The sequence below is a fragment of the Orbicella franksi genome, chromosome 6 (genome assembly GCF_964199315.1).
Source record: "Orbicella franksi chromosome 6, jaOrbFran1.1, whole genome shotgun sequence".
NCBI classification, from domain to species: Eukaryota; Metazoa; Cnidaria; class Anthozoa; order Scleractinia; family Merulinidae; genus Orbicella; species Orbicella franksi.
Genome location: NC_138150.1, coordinates 26,418,406 through 26,438,807, shown reverse-complemented (window position 1 = coordinate 26,438,807; position 20,402 = coordinate 26,418,406). Strand labels below are relative to the sequence as shown.

At 41.9% G+C, this 20,402-nt stretch overlaps 2 protein-coding genes across 2 annotated transcripts in view; both read left to right on the top strand.

Annotated features, from left to right (window-relative positions):
• Nucleotides 1-15,979, top strand: part of LOC145489110 (uncharacterized) — a 32,833-nt gene extending 16,854 nt beyond the window's left edge. The window contains exons 15-41 of the mRNA XM_081468017.1: nt 1,081-1,245; nt 1,695-1,812; nt 2,434-2,528; nt 2,635-2,718; nt 3,226-3,347; nt 3,836-3,905; nt 4,260-4,882; nt 5,160-5,274; nt 5,494-5,649; nt 5,800-5,886; nt 6,263-6,324; nt 7,053-7,197; nt 8,003-8,215; nt 8,497-8,808; nt 9,234-9,386; nt 9,717-9,884; nt 10,043-10,123; nt 10,499-10,585; nt 11,005-11,343; nt 11,463-11,753; nt 12,327-12,415; nt 12,589-12,712; nt 12,786-12,869; nt 13,070-13,194; nt 13,412-13,520; nt 13,777-13,949; nt 14,721-15,979. Coding sequence (XP_081324143.1) covers nt 1,081-1,245; nt 1,695-1,812; nt 2,434-2,528; nt 2,635-2,718; nt 3,226-3,347; nt 3,836-3,905; nt 4,260-4,882; nt 5,160-5,274; nt 5,494-5,649; nt 5,800-5,886; nt 6,263-6,324; nt 7,053-7,197; nt 8,003-8,215; nt 8,497-8,808; nt 9,234-9,386; nt 9,717-9,884; nt 10,043-10,123; nt 10,499-10,585; nt 11,005-11,343; nt 11,463-11,753; nt 12,327-12,415; nt 12,589-12,712; nt 12,786-12,869; nt 13,070-13,194; nt 13,412-13,520; nt 13,777-13,949; nt 14,721-14,853 — 4,323 coding nt within the window. The 3' untranslated portion in view covers nt 14,854-15,979. The remainder of the gene's footprint in view (nt 1-1,080; nt 1,246-1,694; nt 1,813-2,433; nt 2,529-2,634; nt 2,719-3,225; nt 3,348-3,835; nt 3,906-4,259; nt 4,883-5,159; nt 5,275-5,493; nt 5,650-5,799; nt 5,887-6,262; nt 6,325-7,052; nt 7,198-8,002; nt 8,216-8,496; nt 8,809-9,233; nt 9,387-9,716; nt 9,885-10,042; nt 10,124-10,498; nt 10,586-11,004; nt 11,344-11,462; nt 11,754-12,326; nt 12,416-12,588; nt 12,713-12,785; nt 12,870-13,069; nt 13,195-13,411; nt 13,521-13,776; nt 13,950-14,720) is intronic.
• Nucleotides 15,980-16,488: 509 nt separating this feature from the next.
• LOC145489123 (NHP2-like protein 1) lies at nt 16,489-20,359 on the top strand. Its single transcript, XM_081468032.1, has 4 exons — nt 16,489-17,272; nt 18,403-18,523; nt 18,895-18,998; nt 19,454-20,359. Exons 1-4 carry the CDS (start codon nt 17,270-17,272, stop codon nt 19,610-19,612), a joined length of 387 nt encoding a protein of 128 aa, XP_081324158.1. The 5' UTR covers nt 16,489-17,269; the 3' UTR covers nt 19,613-20,359.
• Nucleotides 20,360-20,402: the final 43 nt, after the last annotated feature.

Sequence of the window (20,402 nt, the reverse complement as noted above, 5' to 3'; positions counted from 1 at the left end):
GGGAAGAAGCACTTTTTAAGAGTTATTACGTAATGCATATTTGTCTGGCCAAAATCTTTTCTTGTCCGAGCAACAATAGATTTCACCAACCAACCTGACCAGTGCCAGCTGGAAAATTATTTCAAGCCCTGTGTTATGATATATTTTGGCTGCTTTCTGCATGGCTACTGTGTAGCTCCCTGCCACTCAGGGTTAGAAATTATAAATCAAACATGAGAGCACATGTTTGATCTCATTTCCAAACACTGAGAAGGGGGTTGAAAATATGATGCACACCAGAGTATTTGTGACAAACTTCAAGGAGGCTGGAAATGTGGTCAAACAAGGTTTCAGTTGCTTGATATGTCTTCTCAGTTAGAAAAAACTGAAAAATAAAATTGTAAAAGTCTAGGCTACTTAAGATCAGAAAATACACAAACACCGTCATGGTTACAGTTGCCTTTGTTTAACTTGATGTATTATTAGGGACCTTTAGATTGGACTACTTGTAAGTACAAGATTGAATAGGAGTACGATTTTCCAACATTCAAACCAGTGATGTTTCCAGAGTCCTCGCTTGTCATTCATGGTTTTTAGGTAGAGAGGGTAGCTCATGGGATCACATGGGAATGCGACCTGATAGTGTGAAGCCTGCAAATTAGGAAATTGAAAAGTTGTTCTAGCACTCTATCTCTTGTACACAAATCAGTTAGTCAGTTAAGTGAGTGCTCTTGTTTTACTAGTGTTTTCAAAAATTGTCTTGCTTGTGTTTGATTGTGGGAGGCGCAGTGGCCTCGTGGCCTCATCCCCGGAGCGAGCGCTCCAGGTTCGAGCTTTGGCCGGGGACACTGTGTTGTGTTCTTGGGCAAGACACTTACCTCTCACAGTGTCTCTCTCCACCCAGGAGTATAAATGGGTGCCGATGAATTGTTGGGGAAACCTACCAAATTGTGGGGAAGTAACCTGCAATGGACTAGCATCCCGTCCAGGGGAAGTAGAAATAATCCTTGCTGCTTCATGCTACAGAAACCGGGATAAGCTTCGGCAGCTATGAGCCATTCGGCTCCAAGGCTTCACTTTACCTTTTGTGTTTGATTGTAGCCCATGGGCCTGATGGCTCTGCTAGATGAAGAGTGCTGGTTCCCAAAAGCTACAGACAAATCGTACGTGGACAAGGTCATCAAAGAACATTCTAAGCATCAAAAGTTCAAGATCCCGGAGTTTCGTTCAGAAGCTAATTTCTCTGTGATCCACTACGCTGGCAGGGTAAGTTGCGTAAATATTGGCTTTACATGTGTTGGGGATATACCTCTCTCAATGAACAATGACAGACATCCTATCAGCTTGAGTACATCTTGGGTGTTAATGGGCCAGTCACACTCTTCTGCGCCTCTGTGATGATTAATGGATTGTGATTATTGTGCCGATGGTACAGTTTTCAAAGTTGGCTCTGGTGAGGAAAATCTTTTTCTATCAGTCTTTTGAGTATTGTGAAAGTTTAGGTAACAGTAATCAGGAACGTTTTTTTTGTCAAGATTTTGTGTTGTTGGCATACATCTTTCAGACCACATATGTGCTCAGGGTAAATTATTCCAAAGTTGTAAGAGTGGATATGATAAAATAATCTGCTTGGAAAAAGCTAATTAAAAATGTTCTCTTCAGCAACATTGAGTGACTTCTGCTTTTCACTCATACAATGTTTGAACTGTACACAGGTTGACTACAACTCCTCACAATGGCTGATGAAAAACATGGATCCCCTTAACGACAACATCATTGCATTACTACAGAATTCCTCTGATACTTTTGTTGGCCAGCTGTGGAAAGATTCAGGTATTTCAATATTGAATCTTCGAAGGCCTTAATGGGATCAATGGCTCATTTTTTGGACAATGTCTATTGGTGCTCTTTTGGATAGATCATTACAATTCTCTTGATCTACCACTAAATTCTCACAACTTACACCTTTCAGTAAGGGGAATAACTGTTTTGAATGTGGAATTGAAAATAAGAACTTGTTGACATGACCAAATGACATTGTTTTGCTGCTGTCCCCAAATGTTGCTGTATTGTGATAAGTTGTTTTCTCTGTGTTGCCTTGAAAGCTTGAATGTAAGTAGCCTTGTACGTTTCAAACATGTTTGGCCTGATCACGAACAAACTTCTATTTTTTTTCTTTGAAATTGTGCTGTGATTGGCCAAAATGTCTTTGCTTGACCCAGAAAGCGTCATTGCATCATGCAAATACTTGTTACAGTTTTAATGTTTATTGGTTACATGTTTCATAAGATTGGAAGTCCTTGCCCTTGTCATGTTGTGAATGTTGCACCTGCAACCATTCAGAACAATTGGGCTACTGTCTTGATAAACTACCAGATTTTTGGAACATATTCTTCATCAGATATGTTGGAAACAGTCAGGAGAATTGGCATATGTGATTTTTTTTGTCTACAGAAAACATTGTCAGCATGAATGCAGCTCAGAGTGAGACTCCTTTTGGAAGCAAAGTGCGCAAGGGAATGTTCCGTACTGTCAGTCAGTTGTACAAGGTTTGTGAGAAGTTGAATTCATTTGGGCTTTTTGCCAACTTACGTCAGATTGTTTGGCATATTCATCTTGCGTTTGCATTATTTTAACTTGCGCTTTTGTCTTCAGGAACAACTCTCGAAACTGATGGTGGTTCTGCACAACACCAATCCTAACTTCGTCAGGTGTATTATTCCAAATCATGAGAAGAAAGTAAGTACATACTGAATTCTCATCTATATTTACAGTAAACCCCCTGTTAATCCTGGCTGAAACTAGCCACTGTGGGAGGCGGGGTGGCCTCATGGTTATTGCGCTTATCTTTGGATTGAGCTGTCTGGGTTCGAGCCCTGGCTGGGGACATTGTGTTGTGTTCTTGGGCAAGACAGTTTACTCTCACAGTGCCTCTCTCCACCCAGGTGTATAAATGGGCACCGGCAAATTTAATGCTAGGGGTAACCCTATAGACTAGCATCCCATCCAAGGAGGAGTAGAAATACCTCTTAGTCACTTCATGATTCAGAAACCAGAGATAAGTACTGGCCTGATGGACCACTTGGCTTGTATGCAGACTTTACAAATGGCCTACCTTTACCTGTTAAACCAGGCTTAAACAAGCCACCAAAATTTTTGCCACGTTAGGAGCAGATTTTAGAGATAACTATTGCATTGATAACACATTCCTGGTAATGACAATGGTTTCTTTCTCTTTTCCACAAGGCTGGCAAGATCGCTGCACAACTTGTGTTGGACCAACTGAGGTGTAATGGTGTACTGGAAGGTATCAGAATCTGTCGACAAGGTTTCCCTAACAGGATGCTTTTCCAGGAGTTCAAGCAAAGGTATTTAACCTTTACCTAGACTTTCTTAAAGTTCTTTGCTGTTGTAGGTACACAAGTCTATCTCGCACTCTTCGAAATCAGGTTAGCCTCCCATGCAGACCCTCTTTGGGCTCCTCATGCAATCATTGCATGACAAGCCCAATTTATTGAAGAAAGAATGGCTGAGGAGTCAAGTTGAAAAGTTATGTTCTGATGACATAACTCTGCTGAGTCTCTGATTGGTCGCTACCTGGCTACGATTTTCCAGAGATGCAAATTAGATCTCGATAGATGAGATGCAAAACACTGTACGTGAACACCACTGGCAAGGCTTGTTTTGGGCTTGGAAACTTTAGTACCTCTCCCATGGGGACCATTGTCATGAGACGCCTCCGGTTTCTAAGGTGATCCAGTAACTATCGATATTACAGTGCACCGTTGAGAAACTGGCTTCAGACTTGTTTCTCTCTCACCAAGTTTGGTAATTCATGTCTTTTCTCTCTTTCAAGGTATGAGCTGCTGACACCAAGTGCTATCCCCAAAGGCTTCATGGACGGACGAAAAGCCTGTCAGAAAATGGTGTGTTAGAGTTGTTTTCTCTTGATCAGACTGAATCGACATTTCTATTAACTGTATCTCTGAAACTTTTGCCTGATTTTTATAACCGACATTTCGGCAAGTTTGACTCGACTGGTTCAGGAATTGAGAGAAATAAAAAGTCAAGATGACTTGGTGGACTACTGTGTTTTTTTTTTTTTTTTGCAATATGAACTGAACAATCAAACTTGCCGAAACACTGGTTTTAAAAATCAATTTGAACCTTGGGAAGAGTCCTGAAAAAAGGGAACAACTTTGATTTCTTTTAATTTTCCAGTTTTTGAAATTCATTTAATCCGAAACATTTTCTCAAGATGCTCATGCTTTCTTTGTTAGTTGGAGATCCTAGAACTGGATACAAATTCCTATCGCATTGGCCAGTCCAAGATCTTCTTCAGGGCGGGGGTGTTGGCTCACTTGGAAGAAGAACGTGACTTGAAATTGACGGAGATCATCACCATTTTCCAAGCCTACTGCCGCGGCAACATTGCAAGGAAGCACTACAACAAGAGGGTTCAACAACTCAGTGCTATTCGTGTTATCCAGAGGAATTGCCTCAGCTACCTTAAACTGCGCAACTGGCAATGGTGGCGCCTGTTCACGAAAGTCAAACCGCTGCTCAATGTGACGAGGACAGACGAAGCCTTGCGCGAGGCGTTGGATTTGAAGAAGGCCAACGAAGAAAAACTTGACAAGACCGAGGCGGCTTACAATGAATTGGACAAGAAATTCCAGCAGATTTCTGAGGAGAAGGACATCTTACAGGAGCAGTATGACCGAGAGCGTGACGCATTTCAAGAGGCTGATGACATGCGCCAAAGACTTCAAGCCCGAAAACAGGAGCTGGAGGAGTTGTTGAACGATCAGATGGAGCGGTTTGATGAAGAAGAGGAGAAGGTTATTAACTTAACTGAAGAGAAGAAGAAACTGTTGAAGGATATACAAGATTTGGAGGACAGGTATGTTACAACTTGCAGGAAAAAACTCTTTAAGGCTTTGGGTAAAAGTTTGACTGGTCAAGTTTGCTTTCAACTGACTCACCGTCATCATTAAGAATGAAAACAGGCAAGAGCCTTAATTTTCATTCAGAAGTAAGCTTCAAGAGCTCTTTGATTGCCCCCAGTGGTACCAGTCAAAACTTGAAGAGTTTTTTTAGAACTAAATGTTGGTTAAGTTTGTGGACAAGAGAATTTGCCGTGAACTGAAATTGTTGCTTACTTGTTTGTTCGTTTGTAGCTTGGAAGAAGAGGAGGCTGCTCGACAAAAACTTCAGCTTGAGAAAGTAACCGTTGAAGCCAAAATAAAGAAACAGGAAGAGGACTTGACGCTAATGGAAGATTCCAACTCCAAGGTAGGTTGAGGATACACTAGCCTCCTTATACAGACAGTCTTTTAACGTGTCACGCTATCTGAGGAATGCGTGACAAGCCAAATGAAGGTTTGCGTAGGAGCTTAAGGAAGCATCGGCTGTTTTGCAGGACCAAAGTTCATAGCGTTACATCCTATCTGTCGTGGTTAAGAAGGCTAATATGTATTAAATTAAAAATGAATTAAAAACTTGTTTTGACAGTTGACGAAAGAGAAGAAATCCTTAGAAGACAAATTGCAAGAGGCAACTCAAGCACTTGCTGACGAGGAGGAGAAAGCCAAGGGCTTAGCAAAGCAGAAAGCTAAACAAGATGCCCTCATTGCAGATCTCGAAGAACGACTTAGAAATTCAGAAAAGGTAAACCGTGTTTCAACCAAGAAACTTCCCAAAAATACAGCAGACTGTTTTGCTGTCTAGAAGTGAACTGGACATGATATTTTGTGATTATATTTCAACGCAACTGGAATTGTGTTTATCAGTAATTTGATCATTTGAATTGAATGTTAGAATTGCCAAGAGTTGGAAAAAATCCGCCGCAAGTTGGAAGCAGAGCTGGCTGAAGTCCATCATCAGCTGGAAGAAGCCAAGCAAATGGTAAGAAAATTTCAATTGTTCATTAATTTTAAGCCCTCAATGATCGATAATTATTTTCAATTAATGTTTATTCTGTGATCATTAATTTTTAGGAAACTGAGCGATAAAGTGCTTCCAAAAGTTGCAAATTTAGGTTCTCTATTTTTGCCACAACCTCATGTCCGGTCTAGCCCCCTCTTTAGGGCCCCCCTCCCCCCCTCTCCCCCCCCCCCCCCCGAGAAGAGACTTAGTAAGAGGAGCGTGTGCTCCTTTCCCGGACAGCGGCTGGTAATCGAGCCTATTGCAAACTGTGATTAGGAAAATTCCTTGCATATGGTATCATTTTTTTCCTTAGCTACTTATCACTGAGTTGATTGTTGTCCTTCTCATATTTCAGATTCAGGATCTAGAAGCTACTATTCACAAGAAGGACATGGAATTGAATGACTTGAATGCTAGGTAAGATTACTACATAAACAAGATCTGCATCTCTTTTGTTCTTGGCGCTAGGGGAGATGTTTTTGTGTTCTTTATTTACTGTTGTGGAGGCGCAGTGTCCTCGTGGTTAGTGCGCTTACCTCCGGATTGAGCGGTCCGGGTTCGAGCCCTGGCCAGGGACATTGTGTTGTGTTCTTGGGCAAGACGCTTTACTCTCACAGTGCCTCTCTCCACCCAGGTGTATAAATAGGTACCGGCAAATTTAATTCTGGGGGGCAAACCTGCGATGGACTAGTATCCCAAATAGGAAACATTTTGTCTTTGTTTCTATGGATTTTTAGAGCATTAGTTACGGCATGTCTCGTTCTCCCAAAATTCTACTTGTGTCTATGTGACTCAATGGAAACAGAGAAAACGTTTTGTCTTTTGTGAATGGTGTAAGTGGTTCTGTATTCATAGAATGACTTGACTTACAGTAGCATGTTTTGTCGTCAGGCCGCTGAACGTTTAGACTGCTGGCAGCCGGTCTTTTCTCTTAGAGTCATTTAGACAAGTGTTTAGCCATTGCGAACGCAAAAGGGCGATATCGTCGAGTAGGGAAGAAGGCGAGACGAGAAAATCCTTCTTCTAGTTCCATTCCCCTTTAGGCTGAAGCGTCTCGCCTCAAAATCCCTGCTGAATTTCCAGAGAAAAACATCCTGCCGTTAGTATACTGAACGTTTGTTTTGCTCTTCATATTTCCCGCGCAGAGTTGACGAGGAGTCTTCCAGGAGAAGCGAGCTCGAGAAGCTCAAACGAGAAATGGAGAACCAAATAGAGGAACTGAGAGAAGATTTGGATTCAGAGAAAAGCGCCAGGACTAAGGCGGAGAAACAACGCAGAGAACTTGGAGAGGTAATGGAATCTGTATAGGCTAAGTATTGAGTGGGCGGCGCAGTGGTTTGTGCGCCTGACTCCAGATCGAGCAGTCAGGGTTTGAACCCTAGCTGGGGACATTGTGTTGTGTTCTTGGGCAAAAGTAAAGACATTTTATTCTCACAGTGACCCTCTCCACTCAGGTGTATTAATGGATACCGGCGAATTTAATACTTGGGGTAACTCTGCGATGGACTAGCATCCCATTCAGGGGGGAGTAGAAATATTCCTAGTCACTTCATGCTACAGAAACCGGGATAAGCTCCGGGCTGATGGAACACTTGGCTCGTATGCAGACTAAGTATTGGTGATAATTCTGAGAAATCTCGGCGAGGACAAAACTGTAGTTTACTTCTTGTAGGGGGATGGAGATCATCTGTCAAAATCCCGTGATTATTCGTGAATTCTTTCAAAACTTCTATTGCCACCGGGTAGGAAATTGTCAGGGAAAAATTTTTTCAGAGGCCAGGGAATTTTATTTTGAGTCGGGGAAAACTGAAATAATTTAGCACGCCTTGGGGTTGCTGTGATCTCAACGATGTTTTTCTCTAATGAAGAAGGAACATTTTTTGAAAACTTATCAGCCTCAATGAATGGGTGGAAAGGAGGGCTGTGAAGGGAGGTTAGAAGCCGCTACTGTATCTGACATTTTGTAATAATTTTCAGGGAAAAGTCAAGGCATTTTTAAAAGTGATGTCTGTGGCAATCGTGACAGCGGTGTACTTGTAAGGACTAAGGATAAAGGATTACAAACAAGCTGATGCATTTTTCTTTTCTTTTTAAGGAACTGGAGTCGCTGAAATCAGAACTCGAAGAATCGATTGACACAACAACCGCAGCCCAGGAAATGAAACAAAAACGGGAATCTGAGCTTGTCGCGCTGAAAAGAAGCGTTGAGGAGGAAACTGTCGCACACGAGGCTGCCATGGCACAACTCCGTCAGAAACACACCCAGCTTGTGGAGGAACTGAACGTTCAACTGGAAACGACCAAGAAGGTATGAATTAATTGTGTTGAGCCCGCTCGAGAAAAGCCTGGGACGAGAGTATTTTAGTTTCCCAGGCTCTTTGCGATAGAAGATTGATCGTGGAAACGAGACTGTGACGTTGCGCTTTTTTTGGGAGGACTGGGGAGTAGGGTTGGTGTCAGAGAGTCTTTTTTTGCGTCAGTTAGCTTTCATCTTATTCTTTGTTCATTACCACTGCACGCTCATTCCCTGTACCATGTAAACTTAGTATTTGCCGACTCACTGCTTTTTTTAATTCCTTGTCCTCTTAGGGCAAAGCGCAACTCGAAAAAGCTAAAGCTCATTTGGAAGATAGCAACTCCCAGCTGAAATCAGAGGTGGAAGAATTAAGTAGCCGCAAGACCGAGGCAGAACGTAAAGTGAAAGTATTGGAGAACCAGGTCTCCGAAGCCAATGCTCGGCTCACAGACGATGAACATCACGTGACCGAGTTACAGAGTGTCAAAGTTAAACTGCAAAAGGAGTTGGAGGCGTCTGTTAGCCAACTGGAGGAATTTGAATCCAAGTGTTCAACTGCGGAAAGAGCAAAGGCCTCGCTTGAATCACAGCTAGCTGAATTACAGGTAAACTTGTGAGGATTTATGTGGATGAGATTTCATGGAAATTTTAAAATGACTTCTGCTGGCTTCCAAAAGGTCAAAATGTGATGCTTGGAAAACGTTACGCGTTTCTTGTCTATTGCGGAGTGTTCTCTAGTTGGTTTAAAAAAAAGAGAACAAGTGGAACTAGCTTCCACCAATTAGATTGAACATACTTTTTCTCTTAAACCAATCAGGAGCAAAGTCAAACCAGTCGTTACTTTGTTCACCGCGCGTTTTCCCGCGCGTTTTTCCCGCGCTTGGTAACTGTGTGCCTGTTCAGAGTGTCCTACTGATATCTGCGTGGCCTGTTCAGAGTTTCCCGTTGATTTCTTTCTTTAAAAACCCTTTATTGTCTGCTGATAAAAATGATTGTAGTGCTTTAATGCTAAATGATTGTTGTTTGTCAGGAATCTCTATCAGACGAAACCCGTCAGAAACTGTCGCTCAGTAACAAACTCAAAGAGTCTGAGACCGAAATCAGCCGTCTACAAGATCAACTTGACGATGAGGAAGATGCAAAGGTAGCGCTCCAGAAGAACCTCACACAAGCCCAGGCCCAGGTGGGTGAACAGATAGATTCTCATTACTCTTGACCGTGTATTATTGCTTTAACTTCTTGGGAGAATTAGGGGATTTTATCATCATTGTACTTTGCCTAATTACCGGGTGCTGACCAACAGAATTACAAAAAAAAAAAAATGTACAACTGAATGTAAGTTAGCACACAAGAGGAAGAACCTTTCTTTCCTTTGCTAGCCTCTTACGCAGCCGTTCCTGTGTTTCGTCACGCAATTCTTCCTCGTGGAGGAAAATTACGTGACAAACCGTATCGTCTGCGTTGGAGGCTACTGATACGCTAAAGAAGCTTGTTTACTCGCATTTGTTCGTAGATGGCTGAACTCAAGAAATTGGCCGATGATCGCTCGGCTCTTCTCGAAGAAGCTGAACAGAGCAAGAAGAAATTATCGCGAGACATGGAGACACTGCAAGGGCGAGTGGATGAACTGAGTGCCAATAACAGCAAGTTGGAGAAAACCAGGAAAAGACTGCAAGACGAGGTACGTTTTGCGAGTTTCTTTTTCTTTTTTTTTTTAAAAAAAAAAAAATACTTACTGGCCCTCTGATCATTCTGCGGCCAGGAAACTGCGGACTAGAAAGATTCTAACATTTAACTGAGCCAATAAAGATTATTTTTATTGTTGTTATTGTCAAACAGGTGGACGATGTGCAACTTAACTTGGAGAAGGAGAGAGCAGCGGTCAGTGCACTGGAAAAGAAACAGAGAAAGTTTGATCAGGTTTGTGCCATTTGTTGTGTGCTCAGGGGTAATAACTTGCTCTCACTGCTAACATTTTAACTTGAAAAGCAAAGAGTTGAGGGCTGGGGCACAGAGAGGGTTGGGGAAAGTTCTTTCTATTAGCGAGGGACAAATTGAAATGACTGAAATGCATAGTGTTGAGAATTAGGAAAAAATAACCAGATTCCCAAATCTCATTTTGCAGAGTGTTAAAATACCAACAGCAATAAAACAAACATTACTACACACCACTGAACTACCTCATTTGAATAGTCATGCAGTAAGATTGTATGCAGAGTAGCGGCGTACAGTGCCCCAGCTTTTGAGTCAAGTTTGGGAGTGAAATTTTGACCATGTTTTTTCTCTCTGTTTTAGTTGCTCGCTGAAGAAAAAGCCATATCCGAGAGGAACGCCGTGGAAAGAGACAACGCTGAACGAGACGCCAGACAGAATGAAACGAAGGTTTGTGTTTTATCGTATAGAGTTCGTTTTGCCTAAGTCGTCGAGCAGTGTTTTCGAACCCAACCTTACGAGCAAGATTGAGTGAAAAGCCAACAGAATGTTTGCCACAAGTCTGGTAAATGCGTGACCGAGTGGTTTAGGGCGCTGGATTTTAAATTAGGAGGTCCCTGGTTCACATCCTTCTGCCTACCGCTATCTGGATTTGTTCATGGAAGTCCCGAGTCAACTCGTCCACGTTGTGTAAATAGCCAAACTGGTTAGCTTCCCACCAGTTGAGATTCTTAATAGTCTATGTTCTTTATGCACAGTGTCCCCAATTAGTACAAAAACGCTAAATACATTCGACACTTAAAGACAGTTATTTATTTTAATTTTATTTTATGCAGTAGTGACATTGATGTGGATGTTTTATTTTCCAGGTCATTTCTCTTTCGCATGAACTTGAAGAACTTCAGGAGAAACTGGCGGAGAGTGAAAGGCTTCGCAAGGCCGCGCAAAACGAACTGGAGGCCATGATGGAGAGCAAGGATGACTTCGGCAAGAACGTGCACGAGCTGGAGAAATCCAAGCGATTGCTGGAAGCACAACTCGACGAGAAGAAACAGCAGATCGAAGAACTCGAGGATGAACTGCAGATTACCGAGGATGCTAAGCTAAGGATGGAAGTTAACATGCAGGCAGCGAAAACTCAGTTTGACAGAGAGTTGTCTGCCAGAGACGAACAGAACGAGGAGAAGAGGAAAGCTTTACTCAAACAGGTGAGAAGATTATTTTACACTGCACAAAACGCGAGAGGATATGTGTTTGTGATTGGAACTTTTCAAAACTATAAGCAGGTTCCTTAGCTAAGCAGAATTTTATCTGATTGTCTCCTTAGCTGCGTGATCTTGAGAGCGAGCTGGACGAGGAACGCAAGGCTAAAGTGAATGCTGTAAACTCCAAGAAGAAAATCGAGATGGACATCGCGGATCTCGAAGAACAGCTCGAGGGAGCCAACCGCGTGAAGGAAGATGGCCTCAGACAGCTGAAGAAATACCAGCAGCAGGTCAAGGACATTCAGAGAGATCTGGACGAGGCACGGCACGCTCGAGACGAGATATCGGAACAAGCGAAGGAGAATGAACGGAAAGCTAAACAGCTGGAAGCCGATTACTTACAAATGCAAGAGGTAAGAAGTGAGTTACTGGAAACGGTGATTAGGATTACGTGACGTTACGTTATGAGACATTGCAAAGAAACATGACGGATTGCTGGTGATTTCCGTCGTTGTATTGTGATAGGGTGATAGAATCAGAAACTCCTTGAGTGCCTCGGTGACAAGCTGCTAGAGTCAAGGAAGTTTGGATTTGAGCCAAATTTAGACATAAAGTGGCCACCAAATTGAGTGAAATATAAAAATAACCATTTAAACCAGTGAAGGAACATTTTAAGACACGCATGGGCAAGAATTGAAGAAGATGAAAACGGATTCCGATTTGTTTTTTTTTTTTTTGAAATACTTTTAATAGGGTGGACAGTTGCAAAGTTAATCTCGTTTATTGTCACCTTTAATTGTAACGGCTGAGAGACATATTTGTTAGTAATGAAACTATTGCTAATTTGCTTTGTCATTTAGGAAACACAGAAGTAATTTCCTCGCTAGCATTAAGTTTCACATCGAGTATTTGGCAAAACTTCATAAAATAAACTAAATTCAGCCGCGACACAGTCCCCTTAACCTAATATTATTTATGAATTTTAGGATCTTGCTGCCGCCGAACGAGCCAGAAAAAGTTTGGAAGCGGAAAGAGACGAATTAGCAGAAGAATTAGCAAACTCAAGTCATCAAAGGTAGTCACATCTGTTGTATTCATATTACAGCATGGTACTAACAAACGAAGCGCGCGAAGTCCAAAATATACCCGCGAGAATCGTGAGCGTAGTTCTAGCGTTTCGCGGCGCTCCTCTTTGTAGGGCTGGCCTTGATTCTGTTTGGTCAATTTTGTTTTGTTTTGCTGTTTTAGGGGATCATGGGCCGACGAGAAACGCAAACAAGATGCACGCATAGCTCAATTGGAAGAAGAAATCGAGGAAGAAAGAACTCAAAATGAATTACTGCTTGAGAAATTCAAGCGGGCTAATATGCAGGTATGTTGAAGAAAGAAGTGCGACTGTTCATGTAGCACCTCATGCGTAACATTGACTACTTTTAATTTAACAGATGGAGCAGTTCCAGACAGATCTGAACTCAGAGCGTGCTGCCTTGCAAAAGATGGAGAGCAGCAAAAACACGCTAGAAAAACAGGTAAGAAAGTTATGCTATGAAAACTTTAAAATTATTTAAAATTGCAGCTGTCAACTACTTCCTGTTCGTTATGATTATTCGAGAGTTCCCGCGGTTTCCCTTTGCATTTTGTCGCCAAATTTTCCCGCGTTTTGCTAAAGATGAGGGCCGCGCCGCGCCCTTCACAGCATCAGTCAACAAACCTGTTGTTTTCTTGTTAGAACAAAGACATGAAAGCCAAACTACAGGAACTGGAGAGCCAGACACGTGCTCGCAACAGGATGACTGTACAGGCACTGGAGAACAAACTAGCCACACTACAAGAGCAGCTTGACGCCGAAACCAAGTAAGTGAAAGTTATAGCAAATTGTTTCAATCGTCCTATATGGGGAGTTAAGGACAGAAGTAAACAAAAAAACAAAACAAACGAGATTGGGAATGAAAACCTACGATTTAGATGCGAGTTTTCCTGCAGTTCGGGGCAATATTGTACCAGTGTTTGGACATTGTTGGGACAATGTCGGATTAATGTTTTGCTGACAATACCGTGCCTTTTCTCTCAGGGAACGCGCTCTCCTGGCTAAGAATAACCGTAAGCTAGAGAAGAAATACAAAGAGTCCGTGTTACAAGTGGAGGAGGAGAGGCGCCATGCTGACCAATACAAAGAACAGGTTGGTTGAACGTTCTCAGTGTTTTACTTAGTCTGGTAAGGTTTCTGTTTTTGCTGTTTGCTGACCGTCCTTTTCGGAAACTTTCCGCATTCGTCCGGAAGTCGGAATTCTTCGGAATTCGTCAGTGTAAGATGTACGGTAGTTGCAGGCTTCAGGAACTTTAAGTTAATTTAAGGGTCAGCACTTTCGTTATTCTTATCATAGCAAAAAGCGTGTATTATTTCAATTCTTGTTTCGTGGACTCTTGTCCTTTTAGATGGAAAAGGTGAACGCCCGTGTGAAGACCTTGAAGCGGTCTGTAGACGAAGCTGAAGAAGAGAACACGCGACTCAACTCCTCAAAACGCAAAATACAACGAGAGCTGGATGATTACATTGAAGCTAACGAGGAACTTAATCGCGAAGTACAAAGTCTCCGAAACAGACTTAGGTAACTATTAACTTGAGCTTTTGTTATGTCGGCAGAAAATCGAAGGTAGACAAATATTCGGCCGAATATTCATATTCAGTGTTCTAAAATTGACTTGGGTCTCTCAGAGAATAACTTTAATAGTGATTTTTTGTCGCTGAACTGATGTAAAGAGTTTTGACGGGAGAAGAAACATGGATGTCCGGTATTACTATACGGAACGTGGGTAGAGTTGTTTCGTCTGTTCAACTGAGAATCAAAGAATTGACTCTGTAGTCGTTTCAAGCGCAGCTGGAAATTACTAAGAATTTTTCTCTGAGCATTTGCCCTGGAAATCAGTGAAATTGGCACGGGAGCATACCATTTGTTAACATGGTGCTTGTTTTGGATAAGGTAGCTGTGAATAGCGGTGTACCTGCAAAGCAATTTGTGTGTAAGTCGAACCGGTTGGCCTGTGTAAAATTATCACGGCGCGATCACGTTTCTACCCTCTCTGTCAGACGTGCGTGCCGTTTGTTTGTTTATCGACTAGCTCTCATAACTCGAGCACAACTGAAGGATATTTTGAGTTATTTTAGCCGCGTACAGAATTACCTTTAAATTGAAGGAAACCTGAAAATAGTAGTTTACTTAGGTAGAAAAACACCAAAGAGATATTAATAAACCATAAAGAAACAAGGATGGTTAAGAATGGAGAAGATTGACACGGATTACAAACGACGAACTTGATACGCAAACCGCGACGTAGTTCTTTTAAGCAAACTGTCTAATGACTTTTTTGTTTGTTTCTAGGGGCCGTGGCGGCGCAACAGGTCGAAGCGGTTTCACCACCCCTCCCGAGCCAAGGAGAAAGACGACCCGAGGGGATAAATCTGGGGATTCAGGCGACGCTGATGCCACGCCTGAAGCCGAACCAGACGCGTAGATTCGCGTGATCCCTCGCCCAGCTACAGTTTCACTTTTCTTCTCTTCGCTTTCGCTTCCCCTCAACTTTCTTTACTGGTTCTTGTTTAATTATTAAGATCTGCTGTCGTTTGAGTAGATTTTGTCATAAAAAGAATTGTTTTTGCTGTCAATAGGGTAGTGTCGAGATTATCATCACAGAGAACGTGTTAGTTTGACGCGACAAAGTCGATGTCAACAGCAAAACTGCAATAACCCAGCAAACGAAAGTGTGAAATTTCAGTCATCTAATGTAATTGTGGTTTGCTAAATAGAGCTGATCTGTTCTCTACACGTTCTTGAGCCCTTCCCTCATATTATTTGAACTGAGAACCTCTTCTTAACTATGCTTTCTTTAGAATTCACTTTCTTGACAACTGTGGACGTGTAGAGTTTTTAGTCATGACCAAATAATGCAGCTTCTCAGAGTCTATTTTCAAAGGAAATAAAAAGATAGAACTTCGCGTAAGCAAACGCGGTGAAGATAGAGAACCTGCGAAGTGTTGAGGTTTGAAACCCGTGGAGTCAGATCAGTAAATAGAGGAGGCAATCAATTTTGGTGCGAATTTCAAAAGAGCTGGGAATAATCTATATTATTGTTAATTCAAGGGATTTGCGTAAGGCATTTGTGGGAAATCAGACCTCAAATCCAAGTTGATAATGTAATAGAGTATAGTAGTTTTTCATGAGATTGTTGTGTACGGAGTTTTGATATGTACAGGCTGATGACATGTTAGTCTCCTTCGCAACCACTTGACTGTCACGTAACGCTTCTCCCCGTGAACTGTTGCGTGACGATCCTAATTATGGCTGCAAAGGAGACTAGTGACTAGCAAGAAGTGACTTTTAAAATGCGAACATTTGTATTTGTGTCAAACTTATCGGTCAGTTAGGCATTAAAAAATTGAGAGGTCTAGCTTGGGTTAGTCACGCTCGTAGCCGTTACATATATCGTGACGCCACGTTTCGTGACCGCCCCCAAAACGCTATGAAGTTAGACAGTTAGAATAGGCTTGTATGGTCTGAGATAAACGTCGTAAAGTTACTGATAATTTCTATTTTATAAGCTGCCAATGTATGGTGATTAGAATTAAACTTTTGTTGAAGTAGTTGTGTGGTGTTTCAATTGATATCTTGAAGGAGAGCAAGAACAACTACACTCAGTGAGCACTCTTTCACTTGTGTACAAACACCAGTTTCCTTTCTAGGACGAAAAAAAAGGAAAGGAAATGAGAACTCCAGCAGGAAGATACAGGAACCCTGTAATCAAGCCTAACTGTTCAGTACTTTTGGTTCCCACGTTACGGGGCTGGGGGCGGGGGGGACTCCTATATTAAAAGAACGGGGATGTTCGTCGTACCTTTTAGGGGTTAAAAAGGCGGTTTAATACCCCTTAGGATGTTCAGCCTCGAAGGGGCCACAGCGGAAGCTTTTGCGGTACGTTTTAAGGGTATTGAGCCGAAAAAAATGCTTTTTTTTTTTGAGAATTGGTAACTCTAGGGGTGTAAACATTTTCAGGCCATGCCCACAAAACAGGGTCTTGGTACTTCTTGGAGGTTCTTTACAACATTTTCGACGAACACCCCGGTCCTTTTTATGTGGGAGTCCCCTCCCGTGGGGGGGGGGGGGGGGATTGCGGTTCGGTTGAAAAATTCCTTTCGCTTGTCCCTAAATGGAACAGAATGGTTCAGGTCCCGTATCCTTTTGGGGAGGGTGTAGTAGCCTAAGTAGCAAGCGCTCCCGTGCGTTATTCGAGTGTCCCATACACCACATATTTTAGTAATTCCCACACCTGCAGTTCACTCGGGACGAGATGGGAAACCGTTGTCCTGTGATTTCGCACTACCAGGAGGATGGCATGGGAACGCTAAGGGTTGCTAAGGATGTCGAGGAATCACTTCAGTGCGAGAGGGTTTGACTTAGCTTTTGAAGTAGGAAATAACCGAAGGTTGAGGGTCATAGACTGTTCCTTTGGATGTACTTTTTCATTGGCTGTCCTTGACGTGACAGAACTTTCATTGCTCTTGGACTCCTTCAACCCAACTCAAAATGTAAAGAAAAACCGTCAATGGGATTTGCATGTTAAAAAGGGTGCATCTCGATGAGGCCCCAAAGGAAAAGGCAACTAAAAGTATTCTTTACACCTACGATGCCTATGAGTGACAGCTACCCAATGCGGGACAGCCCGTTGACCATTTTTGTTTGTTGCGTGACCCAGACCCTCGGCTGCGTGACATCTTCGCGGAGGTTTACTTCCCGTCATTCCATGCGTGCATCCTTTCAGCGTCTCTCACACGTGCGAGCTAGCAGGACGTTCAGTTCCGTTCAAGTGTAGTCAGTATTTTCTGTCCTCAGTGAAGCTAGACTCTGCCGAGAGGACCTAAAACCAGCAGATTAACATGGTAAGACGTGAAGATTTTTATCTTAGTGTGTATTCAGTTGCACTTTGCACGCACGAAACATAGGAATCCTTTGGTTAAGTTCTTCACTACAGCTACTCGAGTGTCCACCAATCTTCTTCGTTTTCAACACTACCCACAGATTGACAAAACATGTACGAAATCCGAACAAAGCATGAGAATAAAGAATGGGAATAGAGGACTTTGCGCATCAAACACAAGTTTTCTGTGGCACTAAATTAAAATACTTGCTCTTGAGAGGTCTTTTTATCGATTAAGCTAATTAATTTGTTTTTAAGCTTGAATACGGTTATGAAATCTTCACACCCCTGAGTACCCTTTGATAACGGAAGAAGTCCCTGGCAAAGCCAAACTAGGGAAAACTTTCCCTTTCATTTGTTGGATTACTCAAGAAGATGCATGGGGGAAACTTTGATAGAGTTACATGAAATCAAAAACTATCGGAGGACACTGTGAAAGCTGTGTGGACACAGAATTTGTCATCACAGGGGGAGGGGGACAGGGTGATAAATCTAACAAGTGCTTCTTCTGCAACCCATACAATAAAATTTTGGTTTGTTGCATGGAATTTAGGACACAGTTATTTTGCTGCACGAAATACTTCAGTGTGTTGCCGGTGGACACATAACAAGGACACGAGAGCCAAGTCATGCCCTTGCAATCAGGGATTCACAAACCATAGGGTCAGCTTGGCCTTCATGAAGAAAAATAGAATGGTGTGTACCACTGTGGAGGAGGTGGAAGGAGGCATGGGTGCTGGTTGCTAGGTTTAGTGTTGGCTCATAGTAACTCACACCCCACAGGAGTGTAGATGGGTTTCAGTGATGTTAGGAAATGTAAGGGCAATCTGACTGAATTCTTTGGGGGGTGGGGGGAAGACCCATAATGGACAAGTATGCTATCCTGGAAAAATAGTAAAACTCCAGGCTTTTTCATGCTACAGATGGTGGGATAAGCTCTACGGACCACTTTGACCTGGAATATAGTTTTTACCTTACTTTGACCCCACTGAAAAAAAAAAAGAAAAAAAACCCTTTAATAGTACATATTGCGGGGTATTGAAGTATATATGGTGAAGTACAAAGTTCATGTGTTTTTATCTTGCGTCTTAGGCAAGTGACGACGTTAACCCAAAGGCCTTCCCACTTGCTGATCCCCAACTTACTGTGACAATTCTTGACCTCATTCAACAAGCATCCAACTACAAGCAGCTCAGAAAGGGAGCCAATGAAGGTACCATAGTGGTCCAATAACTGCTTCTGTTTGCAAGTTTACTGCCTGCAGTTTGGGTTTAGTCTAAATAGCAATAATGTTTCCTTAGTAATGACTGTCCTTTGAAGCAGTGACCTTCTGTTTGGATTGATAGAATTTTTCCAGCAACATTTATTCCTTTCTTCTCTTGCTATAATTAGAATATCTTTGTTTTATTGAGATAGATTGGCCCACAACTGGTACACATTTTAGTTACCCTACTTTCTCCCCTACCCTCTCATAGTTGTGACCCTCCAAAGTTAGCGATATTGAAAGTTTTCTAGATGTTGAAGTAATGAGAGTCCTTACTTTTGAAACTTTATGGTAATGAAAATGTCACATATTTGTTGCAGCCACCAAATGCTTGAACCGTGGCATTGCTGAGTTTATCGTCATGGCAGCTGATACAGAACCACTAGAAATATTACTGCACCTGCCTCTTTTGTGTGAAGACAAGGTAAAGAGATAGTTGAAAGTAATTTTGGTTCAAGTACAAGGTACAGTTTACACAAGGAGTGGCTGTAGAATTGTAATACCATCTGCTGACATGACAGACTGTGTTTCTAGCTTTACGAGTATTTGATGTGCCATTTTCCAAATTCTTAGACATAGATGACACACTAGTCTCCTTCGCATCCGTTATTAGGGTTGTCACGCAACGCTTCTCTGATGCGTTGCAAGAAGCGTTGTGTGATGACCCTAATAATGGCTGCATAGGACACTAATGACATACATGTCAACTTGGATGAAGATGGACTTCAAATTAATTTTTTTTATTTTTGCCAAAATAATATAGCATATGATCCCAAACTAGTCTGGCCATCCTGTTTTGCTCTGTAGCTAGGCTTACTTTGAATTGGTCAAATAAACCTTTGTAAAAGTCACGATTGCATCTGCATTATTTCCTTTTAGAACGTACCATATGTATTTGTTCGTTCCAAGCAAGCTCTTGGTCGTGCATGTGGAGTGTCCCGGCCTGTCATTGCAACTGCTGTTACCATCAACGAAGGCTCACAACTCAAACCCCAGATTCTGTCACTTCAGCAATCCATTGAAAAACTGCTGATATAACCCTCAGTACACACCCAGTTGTTCCTTAGTAATAAAATATCACGATCAACATCAGTTTCAACTTGTGTGTCCTTGTCTGAAAGAATCTAGTCTGTCTGTTTTGTGTTGAGTTCAATGAGATAGGAAGCAAAAGTATTAACCACAGGGGATTTGAAACGGCCAAAACACAACAGGGGAAAGACAGAAACCACTTTGTGCTCGCATCTCAAAGAAAAATAACTTGTAACTTAACAATAGGGTATTTGAAAAAGCCTGAACATAACAGGTTGCCCCTGGGAAAAGACGAAAACCGGTCCACGCTCGCTCTCGCATTCTCCCCTCACCTGCACTCTTGAAGAAAAATAACTTGTAGCAAAAAGCTAAATGTCTGTGGACACACTAGGAAGAATCCTGCAAATGGTTTATTGTTCAGCTCCAATGCAACAGATTAGCCAGAGAGCAAGCTCGCATTTTTATTCCACACAAGTGAAAATCACACTGAGATTCCTAAGGAAAAAAACAAACTTCAGGAGCACTAAAACAACCAAGTATCCATCTTTTTATGTTGCTTTTTTCAAATTTTATTTAATACACTTTAACCATCATTTTATTATGTTGACATGCATTGACATCATAAGTTACTTTTTGGTACAAATGTGAAGTCAATTTACATAATTATAAGTTACAAATAGAGCATTATTTAGGATTAAAAATAAAAATGGCATGACAAATAGTACTTGCATTAAATAAACTTTTTTTTCTACTCTGTTTATACTGTTCTTTTTTACAAGACTAAAAGCTTTTTACATAT

Bases quoted from the DNA above. Each gene is read 5' to 3' on its own strand.
- LOC145489123 (XM_081468032.1), top strand. The intron at 18,524-18,894 runs GTACCATAGTGG...TATTTGTTGCAG, and splicing joins CAGAAAGGGAGCCAATGAAG to CCACCAAATGCTTGAACCGT. The intron at 18,999-19,453 runs GTAAAGAGATAG...ATTTCCTTTTAG, and splicing joins CTCTTTTGTGTGAAGACAAG to AACGTACCATATGTATTTGT.